Source organism: Pan troglodytes, chromosome 14, assembly GCF_028858775.2.
Source record: "Pan troglodytes isolate AG18354 chromosome 14, NHGRI_mPanTro3-v2.0_pri, whole genome shotgun sequence".
NCBI classification, from domain to species: Eukaryota; Metazoa; Chordata; class Mammalia; order Primates; family Hominidae; genus Pan; species Pan troglodytes.
In genome coordinates, this window is record NC_072412.2 from 118,134,347 (window position 1) to 118,154,225 (window position 19,879).

The window sequence follows — 19,879 nt, forward strand, 5'->3', positions numbered from 1 at the left end:
ATTCCAAGATGACTCTTGCAATATTTTAAGAAAACTAACCGTTCTGCTAATGATCTTCCATCACAACTAAGTAAATAGTGGGTTTATGTTCATAATAACCACACCCTTAAGAAAAGTCATGTCCTACCAAACTGCAACTAAAAACATCCATTTTCTGATAAATACCATCGTACACCATGTCTTGTGCTCCTGTTGGATTTACTATGAGAAGAAAGCACCATTTTCTAAGCATCTGTGATATGCTGCCCAGCACAGGGCAAGGGTGTCATGCGTTTTCTCCAGCTTAAGCCTAGCAGCCCTGCAAGGCTCCTCGCTGCAAGATGGGCAAACGGAAACCCAGATGGTGGAGAGAGAGCAGATGTGCTGACCAGGCAGTAACAAGCCACAGAGTGGAGTTCCTACTCAGGCTGCCCAGTTTCCAGAAACATAACGGCTAGCTGTGCCTGAAACAACATGGAAAACACTCGCTAGAACACCCCAGCCCAGTGGGTCCTTGGTGCCGGGGCGGCGTTCCCAACACGCAGAGCCGCAGTACCTCCAGCAGCCGCACGTCCAGCCTTCGCAGGATCTCAGGACTGTCAAACTGTGCGTTGGTGGCTCTGACAGCGGTTTCTAGAATTCCAGTCAAGTTATGCTGATACAAAGTCGTAGCTGGACGGACAAGTTCTGGTCTTAACAAATTTTTTAAAAATTAAAGAAAATATTACTTCAATTCTTAATGAACTTTAAAAAACGTATAAACTATTAAAAGTAAGAGTTCAAATTATAAAAACTCAAAAGACAAATGGGACCAATACAATAATGCGGCAACAAAAGCTTCAGAGCATTAACTGCAAACAGGGATTACTAATTATTGTGGAGTTACATTTCTTTAAAATCTGAAAAATACTGATTTTGGCCAGGAACATTTGCTCAAGCTTGTAATCCCAGCACTTTGGGAGGCCAAGGTGGGAGGATCACCTGAGGTCAGGAGCTTGAGACCAGCCTGGCCAACATAGTGAAATCCTATCTCTACTAAAAATACAAAAATTAGCCCAGCATGGTGGCGGGCACCTGTAATCCCAGCTACTTTGGAGGCTGAGGCAGGAGAATCGCTTGAACCCAGGAAGCAGAGGTTGCAGTGAGCCAAGATCGCGCCACTACACTCCAGCCTGGGTGACAGACAGAGCGAGACTCCATCTCAAAAAAAAGAAAAAAAAAGAACTGATTTTGATTCAGCTTAAATTGAAAGTACTTAAATGTGCTATACATGTTAACAACGTTTTCAAACTTCAGACTGGCCTATGAGTAGCATGAGCTGATGTAATTTCCTTTTAGACCCAATGGGAAGAGGAGAGGCCTCCATCAAATCAAAGCAATTAGGTACATGGATGTCATGATTCTAAAGGGCCAAGAAACACTACACTTTCAGCAAGCATTTCTTGAGGGTTACTGATATCTGCTTTTATAAATATGAAGCTAACACGTCTCTAATCGGGGGTGACCAAGTTAGGAACACCACTAATCAACTCAGGTAGACGTGTAAGCTCTACAAAACACAGGGCAGAGACAAGGTGAAAAAGACACACAACGTCAAATAAACCTAAAAACTAGGAACTTAAAATACGACATTGAGGAGAAATGAATTTTTCATTTTATAGCAAGCATGTGATACTTTCAACATTAAGATTGGGCACAAGGCAAATGCATTCAGCCGGCTCTATGATGTGACCTATGACACCATCAGTGTCCTCCAAACCTCACTTTGGCTCCTCATCTCCATCTGCACCAACTGACCCACATACACACCCCATGCCCCCATGGCAGTAGAGAACATTTCCCCTTTAAAAGCTCATCACCACTCATACTTCAAACAGGTGTTGACCTCATCACGACCAGCATTTACTGTACTAGTGAACTTTCTTTTCTTACAAATGTGTTAGCAGGCATCAGCTATGACTAAGGCATGAGCATGTCACAAGCCAGCTATGGCTGTGTACGCCTCAAAAAGCCACATGAGTTTTCACACGGGAGACTGGCTTCTGGCTAGAAGGTAGGATGTAAGAGCTTGCATGTCTCAAACAGTGCTTCTCAATGTGTAGTCCCCACAAACGCAGCATCACCAGCAGCTGGAACTGGCTGGAAATGCAAATCCTCTACCCCACACCTGAGAATCTCATTCTCTGAAGTGGGCCCACAAGCTACTGCAGCAAGCTTTTTAGTCTGTGATACACTGAAACTTGAGGACCTGAGGCCTAAAACAATTGCTTGGGGAGCACTGGCAGGGTTTAAAGGTAAGTTACTATTTTGTGTCTTAAAGGGAACATTTATCTTACTTTAAGTGTCCTAAAAGGAACACCAAAAAAGAAGTTTCATTCTTCTAAACACTTGGGTGAAAATCTCCAGGCCCAGGCTGTGGACCCCTGGGATGCTCATGCCCAGGCTCACGCTGCCTGGGCCGGGGTCTGCACTGTCTCTAGACCTAGAAGCATAGCAGGCTCTGGTCCAGAACTTGTGGAGAAGGACATACATTTAACTCTGGAAGGGAAGATGCCATAAGAAATGTCAGGGAGCAAAATGAAAAGGTCATAGTTTCATTTTTATGTGAACATTAACTACAAATATAAAAGTAAAATTCAACTTTAAAATATATATTTTATTTTTCAGCTTTATTTCAAACTCAAGCTAAAGTTAATTGTGATTAGACCAACTCTTCATACATGAAGACTGTAAGCCCCACAGTTTTGGAAAGAAATGCCAGTTTCTCTTATGAATAAAGCACAGAACATGACAATGATGCTCTGCTGATAACCAGAGAAAAATGAAGGGGCTTTACCTTTTGAAAATTTTACATTCTTTTCAGATTTTATTTTAAAAAGTATGCTCGAAGAATTCAACTCATTTTCTTTTAATATAATTTATTCTTTTAAATACAAGATTCCTTATCATGTCAAATATATTACTTATTTATAGAAATCAAAATAGTGCCTTACTTTAGCAAGTCCATTAAGTGCCTTATAAAGTCTCCTTGACCAAGAAGCAGGTACCGCCTCATTGCCTGCATGTGGTCCAGCAAGCTGTACTTTTTATTGAGAACATCCAACAGGTATTTGCTGGTCTCAAAATAAGCAGCATCAATCTTCCCCTGAAATGCATTTTCCAAGTCTGTGAATAGGTCTGCAGCTGTAAAGAACAACAGGGAAGAGCACACATGCATATGTAATTTGTATTTCCACAGAGGAGAAATGAAGGCACATACATCCAGACTCAGGGCCAACCACTGCCTGTGGCATCAGTAACAGACTGACCGCAGGCACAGACAGCTGGACATTCCACAAAGGAGACCAGAGCCCTAAGACCACACACATGAAAACAATTCTGCCAGCTGGGTTCACAGCAGACACCTACATGTGTGTCTTCATGATTTCCAAATCCCTTAATACACTGTAACTAACCGTAAATCTCACCAAAACACACTGGTAATAGGGCAAGTCAGTGCTGAGTCACCCGTCCATACCCATAAGATGTTTCCATAAATTAGTCTTAAGACCAAAACAGCACATGCAAATAAGCTTTGTGAATTGTACAACTCGCAAAAGTTGAGTAGTAGTATCATGCACCATAGAGTGAACTCTACGGAGATTGGTGGAGATGTCTAGGGGACAAAACCAGATTGTCACCAATAAAGACGCCTGACTCTAAGCAGTAACATAGCGGAAGAAAGCATTTCCATAGCTTTCTATTGAGAAGAAATCGCAGGTGGAGACTATACACATAACAGAGCTTCTTACAGTGCTGATTTACATCTGCAAAGCACAAAACCATTTTTTAAACTTATATGAATACTTCATTTCATTAAACCCATAATAATACTTAAGCTAGACAATAACCCCAGTGGGAGGAACAACCTCAGACTGAGAGAAGGCAAAACGCTAGCTGAAGACTAAGCAAGGACAAGAAAGGCGAGATCTTCTGATTCAGAGTTTAAGTCTCTTTCCACTATCTGAGTTACCCAGTTTAAATATACCAGAAGACTCTTAAGATTTGTTTGTCCTTCCGAATAAGAAAGCAGTTAAGACAGGCCTATTTTAGTGTTGCTATTATTCCAATTACACACTAGTAGCAAACAACTAAGATGCTCCCAGTGAAGAAACTGTAGTTATGAGGATGAGTGAGGTCTGCCTGGAGTCACGACACCACGGAACCCCTTGATGAGCTCACCACAGTCCTGTTTTAAGGGCATGGGGTTGTATTTCCGTTGATCTACGTAGTTTTAATGACATAAAGATTTTTCTCTAGAAATGTTTTCATTACACCTTTGTTTGAGTCATTAAAAATTTTCATTCCAAAGAGAAGGTTTGAATCAGTCTTAGCCCAAAGCAGCCTATGAAGACACAGAACCCAGAGCCTCCTCGGAACTCTCTTTGCTCCTTCAGGGTTGAGGCATCTCTCGTGCTCCAGTTTTTAAATTTTCACTATTTATTCTTTATTCACACTTTTAAATCTTCATAACCTTTTCACAGATAAAGATGAATTTGACATGTTCTCCTGTTTTTTGACCATTATTAGGAGTCTTTTAGGATTTGCATCTTCTGTCTTCCCAGTTACACTATAAATACTCAAGAGCAGAAACTTTGCTCTCCGCAGACCCTGGCAGCCATGGACAGGATGACGGGGACCACAGGAGTCGTCACAGAGAAGCAGCAGCGTCAGCAGCAGCAGCGCCCCGTCACCCTCAGCATCTGCAGGGGACCAATCCCACGACCCCCACAGACACCAAAATTCCCTGATGCTCAAGTCTCTTCTACAAACGGAGCAATATTTGCACCTAACCTACACACATCTTCCCATATACAGTAAATCATCTCTAAATTACTTATAATATCTAGCGCAATGTACATGCTATGCAAATAGCTGTTAAACTGTCTTGGTTTTTTGTGTATTTTTTTAGTGGCTGCCTTTTTTTTAAGTGTTTTTGATCCTCAGTTGATTGAATCTGCAGATGTGGGGCAGTGGGTATGGGGGCCGCCAGCAGCACAGCAGACGCGGTGCTCACACAAGCAGCAGCAACCTTCATGGAGAGCCTCCGGCACAGCAGGCGCATGGGGACGCCCTGTCCCAGGCACAGCCCATGCGTGCGCCGCCTTCTCTAGGAACTATGAAAGGTCACAACTCGAACACAACTGCTCTCCTGGTTCTTCTTCCTTCCACCTCTTCAGTGTAGAAGCATTTCCCCAAAATCTGTATTGGATCACATCTATCTCTATTCCAGGAACTAATCTGGGGTCTATGTACCCCCCCACAAAAAAAAATACATGTAAAATTATGTCTGAATGCTAAAGGGTGAGAGGGGCCATGGCTCTCACACGCCTGGAAAGGGTGTCTCCCCTGGACCACACGGGAGCTCTTGCTACACCATCCTGCCTTGTCCTGAGTTACCATGGTGAGATAAGTGCTTCCAAAATCTCTATATTCGGCCCTGACTTTTAACCAGAGTTTCAGTATAGCATTTCCAATACATGCTGGAAGCTTCCACTAGTAAGTCCTCTCAGCTACTGAAAACCAAATTGCCCTAAATGACACTCCTCTCTCAGTGCTATGCTCTCCCGAAATCCCCTGCTGCCCTTCCGACTTGGCCTCATGAGCTCAGAGTTCTAGTGCCATCACTGACTCTTCCTGATCCCCAGCCCTCCCGTCCAGAGAGCCAAGTCCTGTTAAGAGAACATCTGTCATTCCAGTAACACCTGTAGCTAAAACCACACCCAGTAACCTATCCTGCTTCCTACCTGAGGTCCTAGTCTGTGTCTCTTTAGTCTGTCACATTATTAAATAATAACTTTTTATTTTCACTACAATCTTTAGATAAGTCTAATTCGTCCTATTTCTCTTCTGCACTTCCATGCACATTATTCCTTTGTCCTGGGCTGCACGATAACCCACAACCAAATTCTCCTCCTTCTCCATGGACAGTGCAATTCCTGCCTCTTTCCAAAGCCTTCCTGTTGAGCCTTGCCTGAAAATACCCAAAGCGCTTCACCTGCACATCTCACGTCCCTGATCACTTTCACCTTTATTACTGACTACTGGTTATTTTACTACGCATCTCCTCTCCAAGACCAGACTAATAAGCTCATGAAAGGAACAGTCATGGTGAAGTCATCGTCTCTTTCCTGTAGCTACCACAGTGTCCTACGCAAAGTAAACCTTTTGAATTAACCATGACAATATAAATAGCAAATACAGCCAAAACTGGAGAGCTATAAATATAAGTTAGCCATACACAAAACATCATGAAATTACTGAGGGTGGGGCAGGCGGCAAATGGGGAAAAGGAAGAGAACGAGGGAAAGCCTCAGCACTTCCCACAGGCTGAACGCTCACGCGACATTCTGAATGCAATAAACACAATAAGTGCAATAAGTCCTGGCTCTTCTCCAAACAAAGCCTTTGCATCCCAAAGAATAGGCTACCATTAGCAATATTTTTTCTGTTATTTCTTATTTTGGCACACTGCCACTTTATCATTTTAAAACAGCTATACCTATTCCAACACTTACTGTATAACTCTGTATAAAAAGGAAATTAAAAATTTACACAGTACTATATATATACATACATAATACTATGTATTAAGGTGCGTCAGAGAGTAATTCTAATAATCTATAAATCCTATGGTACAAAAAATACTTTTAAGTAATCTGTAATATCAGCACATCATCATCACCTCCACTATCATCACCGCTATCACCATCATCATATCATTACTATCACCATCCATCACAATTATCATTGTCATTACTATCATCACATCACCATCATCATTACCACCATCATCACCATCACTATCATCACCACCATCACTGCCACCACCACGCCATCATCACCACCCATCCCCATCATTATCACTATCATCACACCATCACCATCATCACCACCATCATCACCATCAACACCATCACTGCCACCACCATGCCATCATCATCACCGTCACCACCCATCTCCATCATCACTATCATCACACCATCACCATCATTACCACCATCATCACCATCAACATCATCACCACCATCACTGCCGCCACCACGCCATCATCATCACCGTCATCGCCACCCATCCCCATCATTATCACTATCATCACACCATCACCATCATCACCACCATCATCACCATCAACATCATCACCACCATCACTGCCACTACCACGCCATCATCACCACCCATCCCCAACATCATCACATCACCATCATCACACCATCACCACATCATCACCATCATCATCATCATCACCATCACTACCACCAGCACACCATCATCATCGCCATCATCACCACCCATCCCCAACATCATTACTATCATCACACCATCACCATCATTACCACCATCATCACCATCAACATCATCACCATCACTGCCACTACCACGCCATCATCACCACCCATCCCCAACATCATCACATCACCATCATCACACCATCACCACATCATCACCATCATCATCATCACCACCATCACTACCACCAGCACACCATCATCATCGCCATCATCACCACCCATCCCCAACATCATTATCACTATCATCACACCATCACCATCATTACCACCATCATCACCATCAACATCATCACCACCATCACTGCCACTACCACGCCATCATCACCACCCATCCCCAACATCATCACATCACCATCATCACACCATCACCACATCATCACCATCATCATCATCATCATCACCACCATCACTACCACCAGCACACCATCATCATCGCCATCATCACCACCCATCCCCAACATCATTATCACTATCATCACACCATCACCATCATTACCACCATCATCACCATCAACATCACCATCACTGCCACTACCACGCCATCATCACCACCCATCCCCAACATCATCACATCACCATCATCACACCATCACCACATCACCATCATCATCATCACCACCATCACTACCACCAGCATGCCATCATCACATCCGCATCATCCATCCCCAACATCATCACATCACCGTCATTACACCACCATCATTACCCCCATCATCACCATCAACATCATCACCACCATCAACATCATCACCACCATCACTGCCACCACCACGCATTCATCATCGCCATCATCACCACCCATCCCCAACATCATTATCATCACATCACCATCATCCCCATCATCACACCATCACCATCACTACGTCATCAACATCACTGTTACCATGAGTATCACCATCCTCACATCATCATCAACATCACACCATTGCCATCATCACCACCCCACCAGCATCATCATACCGTCCTGGGGTGACTCTGCAGACTTGGTCACAGCTATCATCTTTGTAGTGGGAGTCTGATCATGACAAACTTGGTGCAAGAAGTTTATTGATTTTCCTATCAAAAGGACCTAAAAAGAAAAACATTCTATGATTACTTTTATGTAAATTTAAAACGACTGCCCAAATCTACAAATATTCATAAGCTACAAATTGGCTATTGATTGAAAACCAACAAGAGCATCTGCTACAGTATGGAGTGAATTCTAGTAACTCAAAGATATACTGAACACATACTATACTGATGTATTCAATTAACATGCACTTACTTCATCTCCAGAACATTAACAATCTCAAAACGCATGAAATTTTAACTGAAAATTGGTTTTGTCACATAATCTAAGTATACATAGCCATAAAACATCAAAATCACAAAAATCTCTTCTAATCCTACCTTCCTAGACTGATCCATCGTAATAAACGAAGGAATCATCGATTTCCTCAAAGTATACTTGTCGTGCCACAGTCGATCTGTTTTAACTGTTGGATCTGATGCTACAAAAAACTGAAAGCAAAGGGGCATGGAAATGTTCAAGAGTGATATTTATGGCAAAATATTAACCAACAGCAACATCAAAGAGTAAGTTATTCTAGAAAGCCAAGTTCTCCAGACACAGGGAGTCTTACCTATTTATACAATAAAACTTGTATGAAACACAGAAATCTCTCTAAATTGGAACTATGTATTTCCTAAACTTTTAAAACTAAAGTATAACAAAAACAAGTTATGTCTTCCTTGGAGATTCAGAATGTCCATTAGTGCCTCTGCAGCATAATACTGAGGCTTCCTGGGCCACAGGGAGCTCTTCCTCAATAACGGTGCAGGCTTTTGGGGTTCCCCTCCCTCACAGGCAGCAGCTGTGTGTCTCCTCCCATCAGTCTGCCTGCCCTTGCAGTCTCTCTTTTGCAAAGCCCCAAAGCCTGGAAAACAGAGGTGCCCAGGCCGGTGTCCTCTCTTCACAGACAAGTCCCAAGCTCTATGGGCAGGCCTTGCTGTACATGTACCCACGTGTACAAGGGGCCGGCACCAGCCAGGTGGCATTGTAGAAGTGACCCCTGTGTGGCTCCCCCGGGAACCATCTGTGCTCAGGAGCTTTCTTCCTCACTGGCAAGCAGCTCCCCCGCCCTGACCCTCACGGGCACCTACATCACTGCCGTTAGAAAGGAAACTGAGCAGTAAGGAGAAAATTCTATTGCTGTTGCTTCCAGTTTATTTCCCACTACAACAATGCAGCCATTCTCATTTTTCAATCATACACCCTAATAGAATTGCACTTTTATTTCTATAAACTTGTTTTATAAAAGCACAACTGCTGAATTAAAGTAGCTTTTAGTTTTTATAGACAATGCCAGGTTTCCTTTCCACACAGCTGTGTAGACTGACGCTCCCACGGGCAAGATGTCCTGTTTTTGCATCCTGGCTCATTTTAGATTTTGCCAGTTAGGTGGAATCATGGTTATCCTATATTGCTGTCATTAACCAAAAATGAAGCCGAGCATATTTTCATAGTTCTAATTGCCATTTGCTTTTCTTCTCCTGTGAATGGTCTTTTCATGCCCTTGACCCATCTTGCTATTCATTTTGTTCTCTCATCAATATACAAAAATTCTTTGTACATTAGGAATAGTGACGATTTGTGAATCATTAAATATTAGAGATTTAATTTTTCCAAGTTAATCATTTGCCATTGTTTATAGTATGGTCCATATTTTAGTTCTGATCTATTTTTTTGTTATATGTAGATAAATGTCAGTCTTCCTTTATGGTTTCTGAGTTTCCTGTCTTCCTAAGATCTTCCCATTCCTAGATTATGAAAATATTGTCCATCATGTTCTTTCAGTATTTCTATTGAGTTATTTTCATTACCTAGATCTTTTTTTTTTTTTTTTTTTGAGACAGGGTCTCACTCTGTGGCCCACGCTGGAGTACACTGGCATGATCTTGGCTCACTGCAACGTCTGCCTCCCCAGCTCAAGCCATCCTCCCACCTCAGCCTCCCAAGTAACTGGGACCACAGGAGCACACCACCATGCCCGGCTAATTTTTTGCATTTTTGGTAGAGACAGGGTTTCACCATGTTGCCCAGGCTGGTCTCAAACTCCTGAGCTCAAGCGATCTGCCTGCCTCAGCCTCCCAAAGTGCTGGGATTACAGGCAGGAGCCACCATGCCCGTCCTATTACCTAGATCTTTAATTCCTCTGGAACTTGGTATAATCCTGGCACACAGTATGTTATAAGGGGGAAGTCTACGTCTTCTCCTGGATGGCATTTTTTTCTTTACTGGCCGAGCCGGCCCCATTTAATGAATACACCATCCTTTCCTCTGAGCTAAGGATGCCTCATCAGGAATTGTTAATATCACCATAATTAATTATATCAACAGATTAAAAGAGGAAATCATTTGACTATATCAAAAAATGCTGAGGAAGCATCTGATAATGCCTCTATTTACATTCTCCAATGACGACCAATTCGTTTTTTATGATCATGAGAGCGTGGATTTAAGCGTATCCAGTGCTTCCTCCATCACAGTTATGCTCTTCCTGGGGCTCCCCATCTCCTATGTGGGGCGGGGGAGCCTCTTCAAGCCGCTCCTGAGTCCACACTGGACCCCAGTGGTCTGCCCTACTTTTCTGCTATAGATGGTGCTCTAGGCTTAGCTCTGTTCCTCCCAATACCTAGAATCAGCCACTTCTCCAAGGAGCCCTACTTCCTTTGAGGGAGAAATGGTACCGGGACCATGACCTCAGCACTTGGCAGTATTTTCAATTAAAAGCCAGCAGGCCTAAGAGTCAGCACTGCCCTGTGATGCACGGCAGCTGAGTTCTCCAGTCAGACTGTAAAACACATTTCAGTCGTATCACACCCAAAGTGCCTTTTTGGTGATCTTTCCATAAATTCCAAATATCTTTAAAAATTACACAGCAATACAAAATTAATGATCTCTTAGCAAAATGTAATGGTCAAAAGTAACCCAAGAAGCAAGAGAGAGAAGACCCTGAAAACGGTATCTTCAGAGGAAACTGGAAATATAAAATGCTACCACTAAGGCACAGGGTTACTAACACTTTTTAAGACATAATTCTTAGGTTGCTTAACGTATTCTAGGCCACAGAAATACACATAGGATGGCCTCAGTTGATTTCATGAAACTGGCATAACACTAGCACATGTGATTAGAAAAATACCAAAAATATTACAGGACAGTCTCATTTGTGAATATGAATAAACTCTAAATAAAATGTTATACTTGCATTACTGGAATAAAATATTCTTCGTCAGCATATATTATACTTCTAATATGCTATGCTAAATGTCTTAAAAATAAGGGAATATATAAATGAATTACAAAATATTACCATGTAGTCATTAAAAATAGATTGTTCTTAACTACCACAGCCCTTTCCAATAATCTGATGAAAAGTATAGTTCTTCCCAGGAAAAAATCGCATATACAACTGACCCTTGAATCACACCAATTTGAACTGTGCGGGTCCACTTATAGGTGGATGTTTTCCAACCAACGGCACACACAGAAACTTAGCATCCTCGGGGTGTGAAACTCACTTGTATGGGAGGCCCGCTTCTCAACCCACAGGTTCCACCGGCCGACTGCAGGACGTGAGTATGTGTGGATTTTGGTATCCACAGGGGTCCTAGAACCAATTCCCCTCGTATACCACGGGACGATTATATTCACAAAATAGAGTTTCAGAGATCATTTTAATAAGCCTTGGTGTCAAAAAAAAATTTAATGGCATAAAATAATGTTCATTATTTACTTGAACAAGTTGACAATATACTACGCATACGATACACACAAATACACAGAAAAAAATCAGTATATACAAATATTAACAGAATGTGTCTGGTCCTGACAGGGTTACTGGAGAATTTTAACTTTATCCTCTGTATGTGCTTATGTGATCAACATTGTTTAAACTGCAAATATTTTTCTATTAGAAAAAAAACACTGTTTAATAAAAGAATCAAGTAATTCTAGCCAAATACTGAACACATGCTACCAGTAAATTGTTGTGTTTTTTAAATAACGTCATTTTCCCAGGGCAACCAACCAAAAATGAATTTTTTTCTTTCACAGAAATCTACTTCCAAGAGTAAGTATTTCAGGAAACAAAATTTTAATGATGTCAAAATCTTCTATTTGATCCTTTTAAGGGCCAGACAGTATCAATTATGTACCGCCAATCTCCTGCGTAAGTAGGCAATGAATAAGTGCCAACATTTTTATGACCATAGGGAAGAGGCTGCTACGTTTATTTTCAACTAAAATGTCTTATCTTTAAGTATCAATGTAAATGACTGAAGCATTCACTGATCTATTTTAGCCTTTTGAGATCTATATTGCCCTTCAGGGGTAAACAGCAGTACTATCACGGAGGCATCATCGACTTAACCTAGACTTCAATTGTCCATGACAGAAATAAGCCCCTGTTGAGTAATCTCGGCAGCGACAAAGTCACCGCGCTCATGCTGGGACTGCTCTGTAGCTTGCCATGCTACAGATTATATTAACTGCAAATAAATTGTATGTCTGTTATTCAGTTAGACAGAAGAGCTCATTTCTACAGACAACACACTAATTTATCCTAATAGTTGGAGTACAGCCGGATTTTTATCAGTATGAACAATAAAGAAAATTTAAGCCATAAAAAACCTCAGGCAATTCAGGCATGTTTAGAAGTTATGAAGGCACTGCTTCATCTAAGGGCAAAGGAGCATGCAATCACTCCAGCAGCAAACATCTCGTAGCAAGCACAGAGCCTGGGTACGCTTTAGAATATAATTAATTCTGTGAAAAATATAGAGTTATAGAGGGAAAAAAACCAAGGTCAGAATATAATTGTGATACGCTTTTATTTTACTAAGGCATTTTCCACTCAAGGTTCTTTAATTTTCACCATTATGTCAAACGCAGAAAGAATTAAGAAAAAAAATAAAACATAATTGTACCATGATTTCTCATTAATTGCTGGACAAATGCCAAGGCCTCCCTACTAAAAACAGAAATGAAGAGGGTAATTTTCTTAGCAAGCAACTTCTGAGAATCAGATCCATTAATACAGACCATAAAAAATTCCAACTTCAACTTGCCAATCACGCAGGCAGCTACCAAGAGATTTCTCCTAAGGCCACACTTAGATACAATAAAATGGCAACTGGACCAGGGGAATGGGTAAATTGGTCAGATTCTCTGTACAACAAAGGATAATTTACAGGGTAAACTTATAATTACAATATTTCAAGAGGTATGGCATAAAAATTCCAAAACAGTAAGATATTTTACATGGTAAACTTTTAAATTTCAGTAACACAGCAACAGTGCTAAATAGATCCAGAGATATTCTATCTTATCCATACTTTGTGGATCTTCAAATTCAAGAATGTAGAGTTTTAGAATATAATCACAGCATTTAAGTAAACATTTGAATCAAGTCTGGAAATCTAATTTTGAAAGCAAGTTTAATTTTAACTTGACCCATCTTTTCTTGCTGCTAGTTGAAGCACCTAATCTTTACTATCCAAAGGGCAAATGGAAACTGAGTGGTTCTGCCTGTAACTTGAATATATTGGCATAACTTGTTTACCTTAAGTTTATGGGGGAAGAAGCCAGGTTAGCTACAGAAAGGACTCACCATGCAGCTTCTCTAGATAGTAGTAACACAATGGAAAAACTTGGTTTACTTTTACAGTACCTACATTTAAGAGCAAAAAATATAAACTTTTCCCCAAATGCTGAAAGTGCTTTCCAACTTAATCATTCGGAATACCTTCCAAACTCTTATAGCCCTCTACTTTTGTCTGCCTTTGCAAATATACAAGATACAAATAAAATAAAAACAAAATTTAGATACCATTCTTAGCACTAGTGGGCTAAAGGTCTATATCCTTTTTATTGTTAAAAAGTAAAATCCCAGATGTTAGACTTAGAGGCAGCTTTCAATGATACCACAGCAGACATAGCAAAGCCCAGATGTCATCTGGAAGTTTTTCTGTCATCTTGCAGTTGCAAATCAGCCAAGCCCAGAGGCAGCTGGGCAGAGAGGCAGTGCAGTGTTCAGCCATGATTGGCACTCAAAGAGCTTCCAGGAAGGAAGACAGGAGAAAGCCTTCACACGTGGAATGAGCTCTGCTGGGCCATCAACAGAGAGACCGAGAGGTCCCTGAGACTGGCAGGAGCCCAACGCAAGGAAGTCCCCGAGGAATAGCAGTAGGCTCTGGGCAGACACAGCCAAGAGGGAGACGCACCGCGTCCCCATTCAGCAGGCATCCACCGACTCCCAGGCAGGAGGAACTGGAGGTCAAGGTGAATTCAGGCTTCGGGTCACTACAGAAGGTGCAGCTCTCACACCAGCGCCATGCCCAGCCCATGCATCTCTCATGTTTGCAAAAGCACAGGTCAAAGGAAAGCCCTGGGTCCTGTTCCAACTTGGGCCTCCCTTAACCAGGGCCACAGACAGACAGCACAGCAGGGGTCTGTGGACTTGGGAGGAAAAATAATCTCATCTTTATTTTCACTAACCTCACTAACCTCACTAACCTCTATCTGAAATTTATCTCTTCCTTCAATTATAAATGTGACTAACAAACCACAGCACCCGTGCCTTTGTTGTCAACAGGAACCACACAGTTCACATCACATGTTGAGCTGTTGCAGGTGCTTTGAAATAGGCACTAACCCTTAATGCGCTAAATTTTATTTATTTATTTAAAAAATAAGCCCGCATATTACCACATCACTGACTTGATATTCAGTTTGGACACACTAGATAAAGCAGAGTTCTTTCTAAGAGAATTTTTTTTTTTTTTTAATTTTCTATTTCCATAGGTTTTGGGAAACAAGTGGTGTTTGGTTGCACGAGTAAGTTCTTTAGTGGTGATCTGTGAGATTTTGGTGCACCCATCACCCGAGCAGTATACACTGCACCCAATTTGTAGTCTTTTATCCCTCACTCCCTTCCCACCCTTTCCCTCCAAGGGAATTTCTTGGAGCCTGCACTACTGCACAGAGGATTGCGAGTGTGGAAGGGAGGTGAGTATGCAGAGCTGGTGTGGAAGGAGGTGGCACTCTGAACTCAGCCACCTCCCATCACCTCAATTTTAGAACAAACTTTGCAGGTCCCCGCCCGACTCTGGGGGCTGCTGCAGGGAATCGGAGGGTGGATAGACCAGGGGTCCTCAAGTTTCAGTGCACAGCAGAAACACCGCGGGGCTTTGGAAATCCTCATGCCCATATCAATCCACATTAAAACTCCTGCGGCCGGGCGCGGCGGCTCACGCCTGTAATCCCAGCACTCTGGGAGGCCGAGAGGGGTGGATCACGAGGTCAGGAGATCGAGACCATCCTGGCTAACACGGTGAAACCCCATCTCTACTAAAAGTACAAAAAAGTAGCCGGGCGTGGTGGCAGGCGCCTGTGGTCCCAGCTAATCAGGAGACTGAGGCAGGAGAATGGCGTGAACCCGGGAGGTGGAGCTTGCAGTGAGTCGAGATCGCACCACTGCACTCCAGCCTGGGCGACAGAGGGAAACTCCGTCTCAAAAACGAAACAAAACAAAAAAAACTCCTGCAAGGCCCCATGTGTGGCAAACAGATGTGCAGCCTGAGAGCTACAGAGCCCTACTTGCGCACGGCGACTCCATGGTGAACAGGAGCACCTCAACCTAGCAGGGAGGGAGAAGACCCGGGAAAGGAGCCACAGGAGCTACCGTAGCCGGCATCCCTCACCAAGCGTTTGTGTTTTCGGAACTTCTACTTTTTTTTTTTTAGAGGAAATTCACATAATATAAAAGTCACCATTTTAAAGTGTGCAACTTAGTGGCTTCTAGTATATTCACAATGTGGTCATGCGACCATTCCTATGATCTAACTCCAGAAGATTTTCATCAGCCTGGAGAGAAACTCCATATCCATTAAGCAGTCACTCATTCCTCTCTGCCTCCCCAGCCCCAGTCCCTGACAACATTAACTACTTTCTATCTCTACGCATTTGCCAATTCTGGACATTTCATACGAATGGAATCACACAATATATGGCCTTCTGTGTCTGGCTTACTTCACAGAGCACAATGTTCTCAAGATTCACCCACACTGTAGCAAGTATCAGATTTTCATTTTTTTGTTAAGGCTGAATAATATTCCATTGTATGGATATACATCATTTTATTTATCAGTTCATCAGTTGATGGACACTGGAGCTGTTTTCACTTTTGACTATTATAAATGACGCTGCTATGAATGTTCATAGACAAGTTTTTAGATGAATGCGTGTTTTCATTTCTTTGGGTATATACCTAGGAGTAGAACTGTTGGGTCACATGGTAAATCCATATTTAATTTTTTTTAGAAACTGTCAAACTGCTTTCCAGAGGGGCTGCACCATTCTGTGTTTCTACCAGCAACGATGCAGTTCCCAATTTCTCCAAATCCTTGCCAACACTTGTTATTTTCTGGCTGTTGGTTTGGTTTTGTTAACAAACCTAATGGCTGTGAAGTGGTATTTAATTGTAGTTTTGATTTGCATTTCCCTATAATAATAATCTTTTCCTGTGCTTATTGTCCATTTTTGTGTCTTCTTTGGAGAAATATCTTCTCAAACCCTTTTTAAACTGGGTGATTTTTCTTGTTGAGTTGTGATAGTTCTTTATGTATTTGGGATGGGATACTAGACCATTATCAGGTAAGTGATTTGGAAATACTTTTCTCCCACTCTGTGTTTTTTTCACTTTCTCAAAAGTGCCCTTTAATGTACATAGTTTTTATTTTGATAAAGCCTGATTTACTTGTTCTTACTGCTCATGCTTTTGATGACATATCTAAGAAACTGCTGCCAAATCCATGGTCCCAAAGATTTACCACTATATCTTCTTCTAAGTTTTATAACTTTGGCCCTTAAATTTAGGTGTCTGATCCATTTTGAGTTAATCTTTACATATGGTGTATGACAGAGATCCCAATGCATTCTTCTACATGCATCCAGTTGTCCTGTTATCATTTGCTGAATAGGCTTTTTATCCCCATTGAGTAATCTTGGCACCTTTATTGAAAATCAATAAAAATGAAGATGTACTTCTGGGCTCTCGCTTCTAGTCCATTGACCCAGAGGTCTATCATTATGCCAGTATCACATTGTTTTGATTACCTTGCATTGTAGCATGTTTTAAAATCAGAAAGTTTGTTCAACTTTGTTCTTTTACAAGATTGTTTGGCCTCAGGGCCCCTTGTACTTCCCTGTGAATGTGAAGATCAGCTTTTCCATTTCTGCAAAGGCTGTTGGAATTTTGATAGACATTGCATTGAAAGTGTGGCTCGTGTTGGGGGAGTACTGCCATCTTAACAATATCAAACATTGAAAGTGTGTCTCGTGTTGGGGAAGCGCTGCCATCTTAGCAATATCAAACCTTCCATCCATAAGCACAGAATGTCTTTCCATTTATTTAGGCCTTTTTCATTCCTCTCAACAATGATCTATTCTTTTCAGAGCACAAGTCTTGCACTTCCTTGGTTAAATTTTGTACTATGTATTTAACTTATTTAGATGATATTTTAAATGGAGTTATTTTCTTAATTTCATATTTGGATTATTCATTGAAAGTATATGGAAATATAACTGATTTTTGTTATTGAGCTTGTATCCTGCCAATGTGGTGAACTTATACATTAGACAGCTATACATACACCTCTCTACCTATATATAATCTTTATTATAAAGTATGCGTGGATTCTTTAGTTTTCTATAAATCAGATCAAGTATCTGTGAACAGAAATGGCTTTACTTTTTTTTGGAGATATGGTCTCACTCTGTCACCCAGAGTGCAGTGGTACAATCATAGTTCACTGCAGCCTCAACCTCTTGGGCTCAAGTGATCCTCTGACCTCAGCCTCCCAAGAAGCTAGGACTACAGGTGTGCACCACTACACCTGGCTCATTTTTTCTTAATCTTTTGTAGAGAGGAAGGTCTTGCTATGTTGCCCAGACTGGTCTCAAACTCTGATCGCAAGCCGTGCTCCTGCCTTGGCCTCCCAAAATGCTGGGATTACAGCTGTGAGCCACTGCACCCAGCTGGTTTTACTTTTTCTTTTCCAATCTGGCTATCTGGATGCTTTTACCTTTTTCCTTTTTAAAAAAAAAAAAAAAAAAACCTTGACTAATTATCCTGGCCGTAACTTTCTCAACAGTGCTAAAAGGAAGTGGTAAGAGTGAACACCCTTGTCTTGTTCCTGACCTTATGAAGAAAGCATGGAATCTTTAAGTATGTTAGCTGTTAGTGTTTCACAGATGCCTTTTATTAGTTATGTTCCTTTCTATTCCAAGTTTGACTGTTTTATCATAAAAGGGTACTGAATCTCATCAAATGCTTTTTCAGCACCAGTTGAGTTGATCATTTTTCCTTTCACTGCCTTAGTAAGATGTCTTACATTGATTGACTTTGATTATACTGAACTACCCTTGCATTCTTGGGATTAATTCCACTTGGCTATTGTGTACAATCCTTCTACTATGCTGATGAATTCTGTTTTCCAGTATTTTACTGAGGAGTTTTGCATCTATATTCCTAAGAACTACTGGTATGTAGTTTTTGTGTGTTGTATCATGTTGACTTCATAAAATGAGTTAAGAAGTATTCCGTCCTATTTTATTTTTTTAAGGAATCTGAGAAGGATTGCTGTTAATTCTTTAAATAGGATTGCTGTTAATTCTTTAAATATTTGGTAGCACTCACCAGAGAAGCCATCGGCTCCTGCACTTTTCTTTGCTAAAGTTTCCTGATTAATGATTCAATCTCTTTACCTGTTACAGGTCTATTCAGGTTTTCTATTTCTTTGTGAATCAATTTTGGTAGTCCGTATGCTTCTAGGAACTCTCTCAAGTTTTATCTATCTAGAAATGTCTTGATTTTGACACCATTTTTGAATGGGAATTCTGTTGGATACAGAATTCTTGAATCATCATGGTTTTGCTTTCCACCTTTTGAATGTATTCTCCCCCACCTTGTGGCCTCCACGGTTTCTGATGAGAAATCGGCTATTCATCTTCTTGAGGATCCCTTCTGTGTGATGGGTTTTCCCACCTGCCACTTTGAAGATTTGCTCTGTCTCTCTACAGTTTGGTTATATAGGTTGAGTATCCCTAATCTCAAAATCAGAAATCCAGAATGCTCAAAAATCCAAAGCATCTTGGACACCAGCATGACACTGACAGGAAATGTTCACTGCAGTATTTCTGATATCAGATTCTCTGACTGGGGATGCTGAACATAAGTATAATGCAAGCATTCCAAAATCCAGACTCCAAAACTTCCGGTCCCAAGCATTTTAGATAAGAGATATTCAACCTAAATGTGTCTTGCTGTGGTGAGTTTATCCTACTTTTGAGAGTTTGCTGAGCTCCTTGAATGTGTAGATTAATGTTTCTCATCAAATTTGGGTCTCTTTGCTCTGTTCATTTTCCTTCCCTCTTCTAACTTTCTGTTCTCAGACTGGATGGTCTCAATTGACCTAAACTCAAGTTGCTGACTTTCTTCTCCCTGTTCAAATCTGCTGTAGTG

At 41.4% G+C, this 19,879-nt stretch overlaps 1 protein-coding gene across 7 annotated transcripts in view; it reads right to left on the minus strand.

Annotated features, from left to right (window-relative positions):
• The window catches only part of TUBGCP3 (tubulin gamma complex component 3), a 102,592-nt gene that overhangs the window by 34,194 nt on the left and 48,519 nt on the right, over positions 1-19,879 (minus strand). For all 7 annotated transcript variants that reach the window (XR_010150587.1, XM_001142636.5, XM_016925573.4 and 4 more), the window contains 4 exons: positions 8,703-8,813; positions 8,271-8,379; positions 2,973-3,162; positions 536-671 (listed from right to left, as the gene is read on the minus strand). Coding sequence is in view for 6 of the 7 variants with exons in the window: in XM_001142636.5 (XP_001142636.2) it covers positions 536-671; positions 2,973-3,162; positions 8,271-8,379; positions 8,703-8,813 (546 nt within the window). In the remaining variant the exon portion in view is untranslated. The remainder of the gene's footprint in view (positions 1-535; positions 672-2,972; positions 3,163-8,270; positions 8,380-8,702; positions 8,814-19,879) is intronic.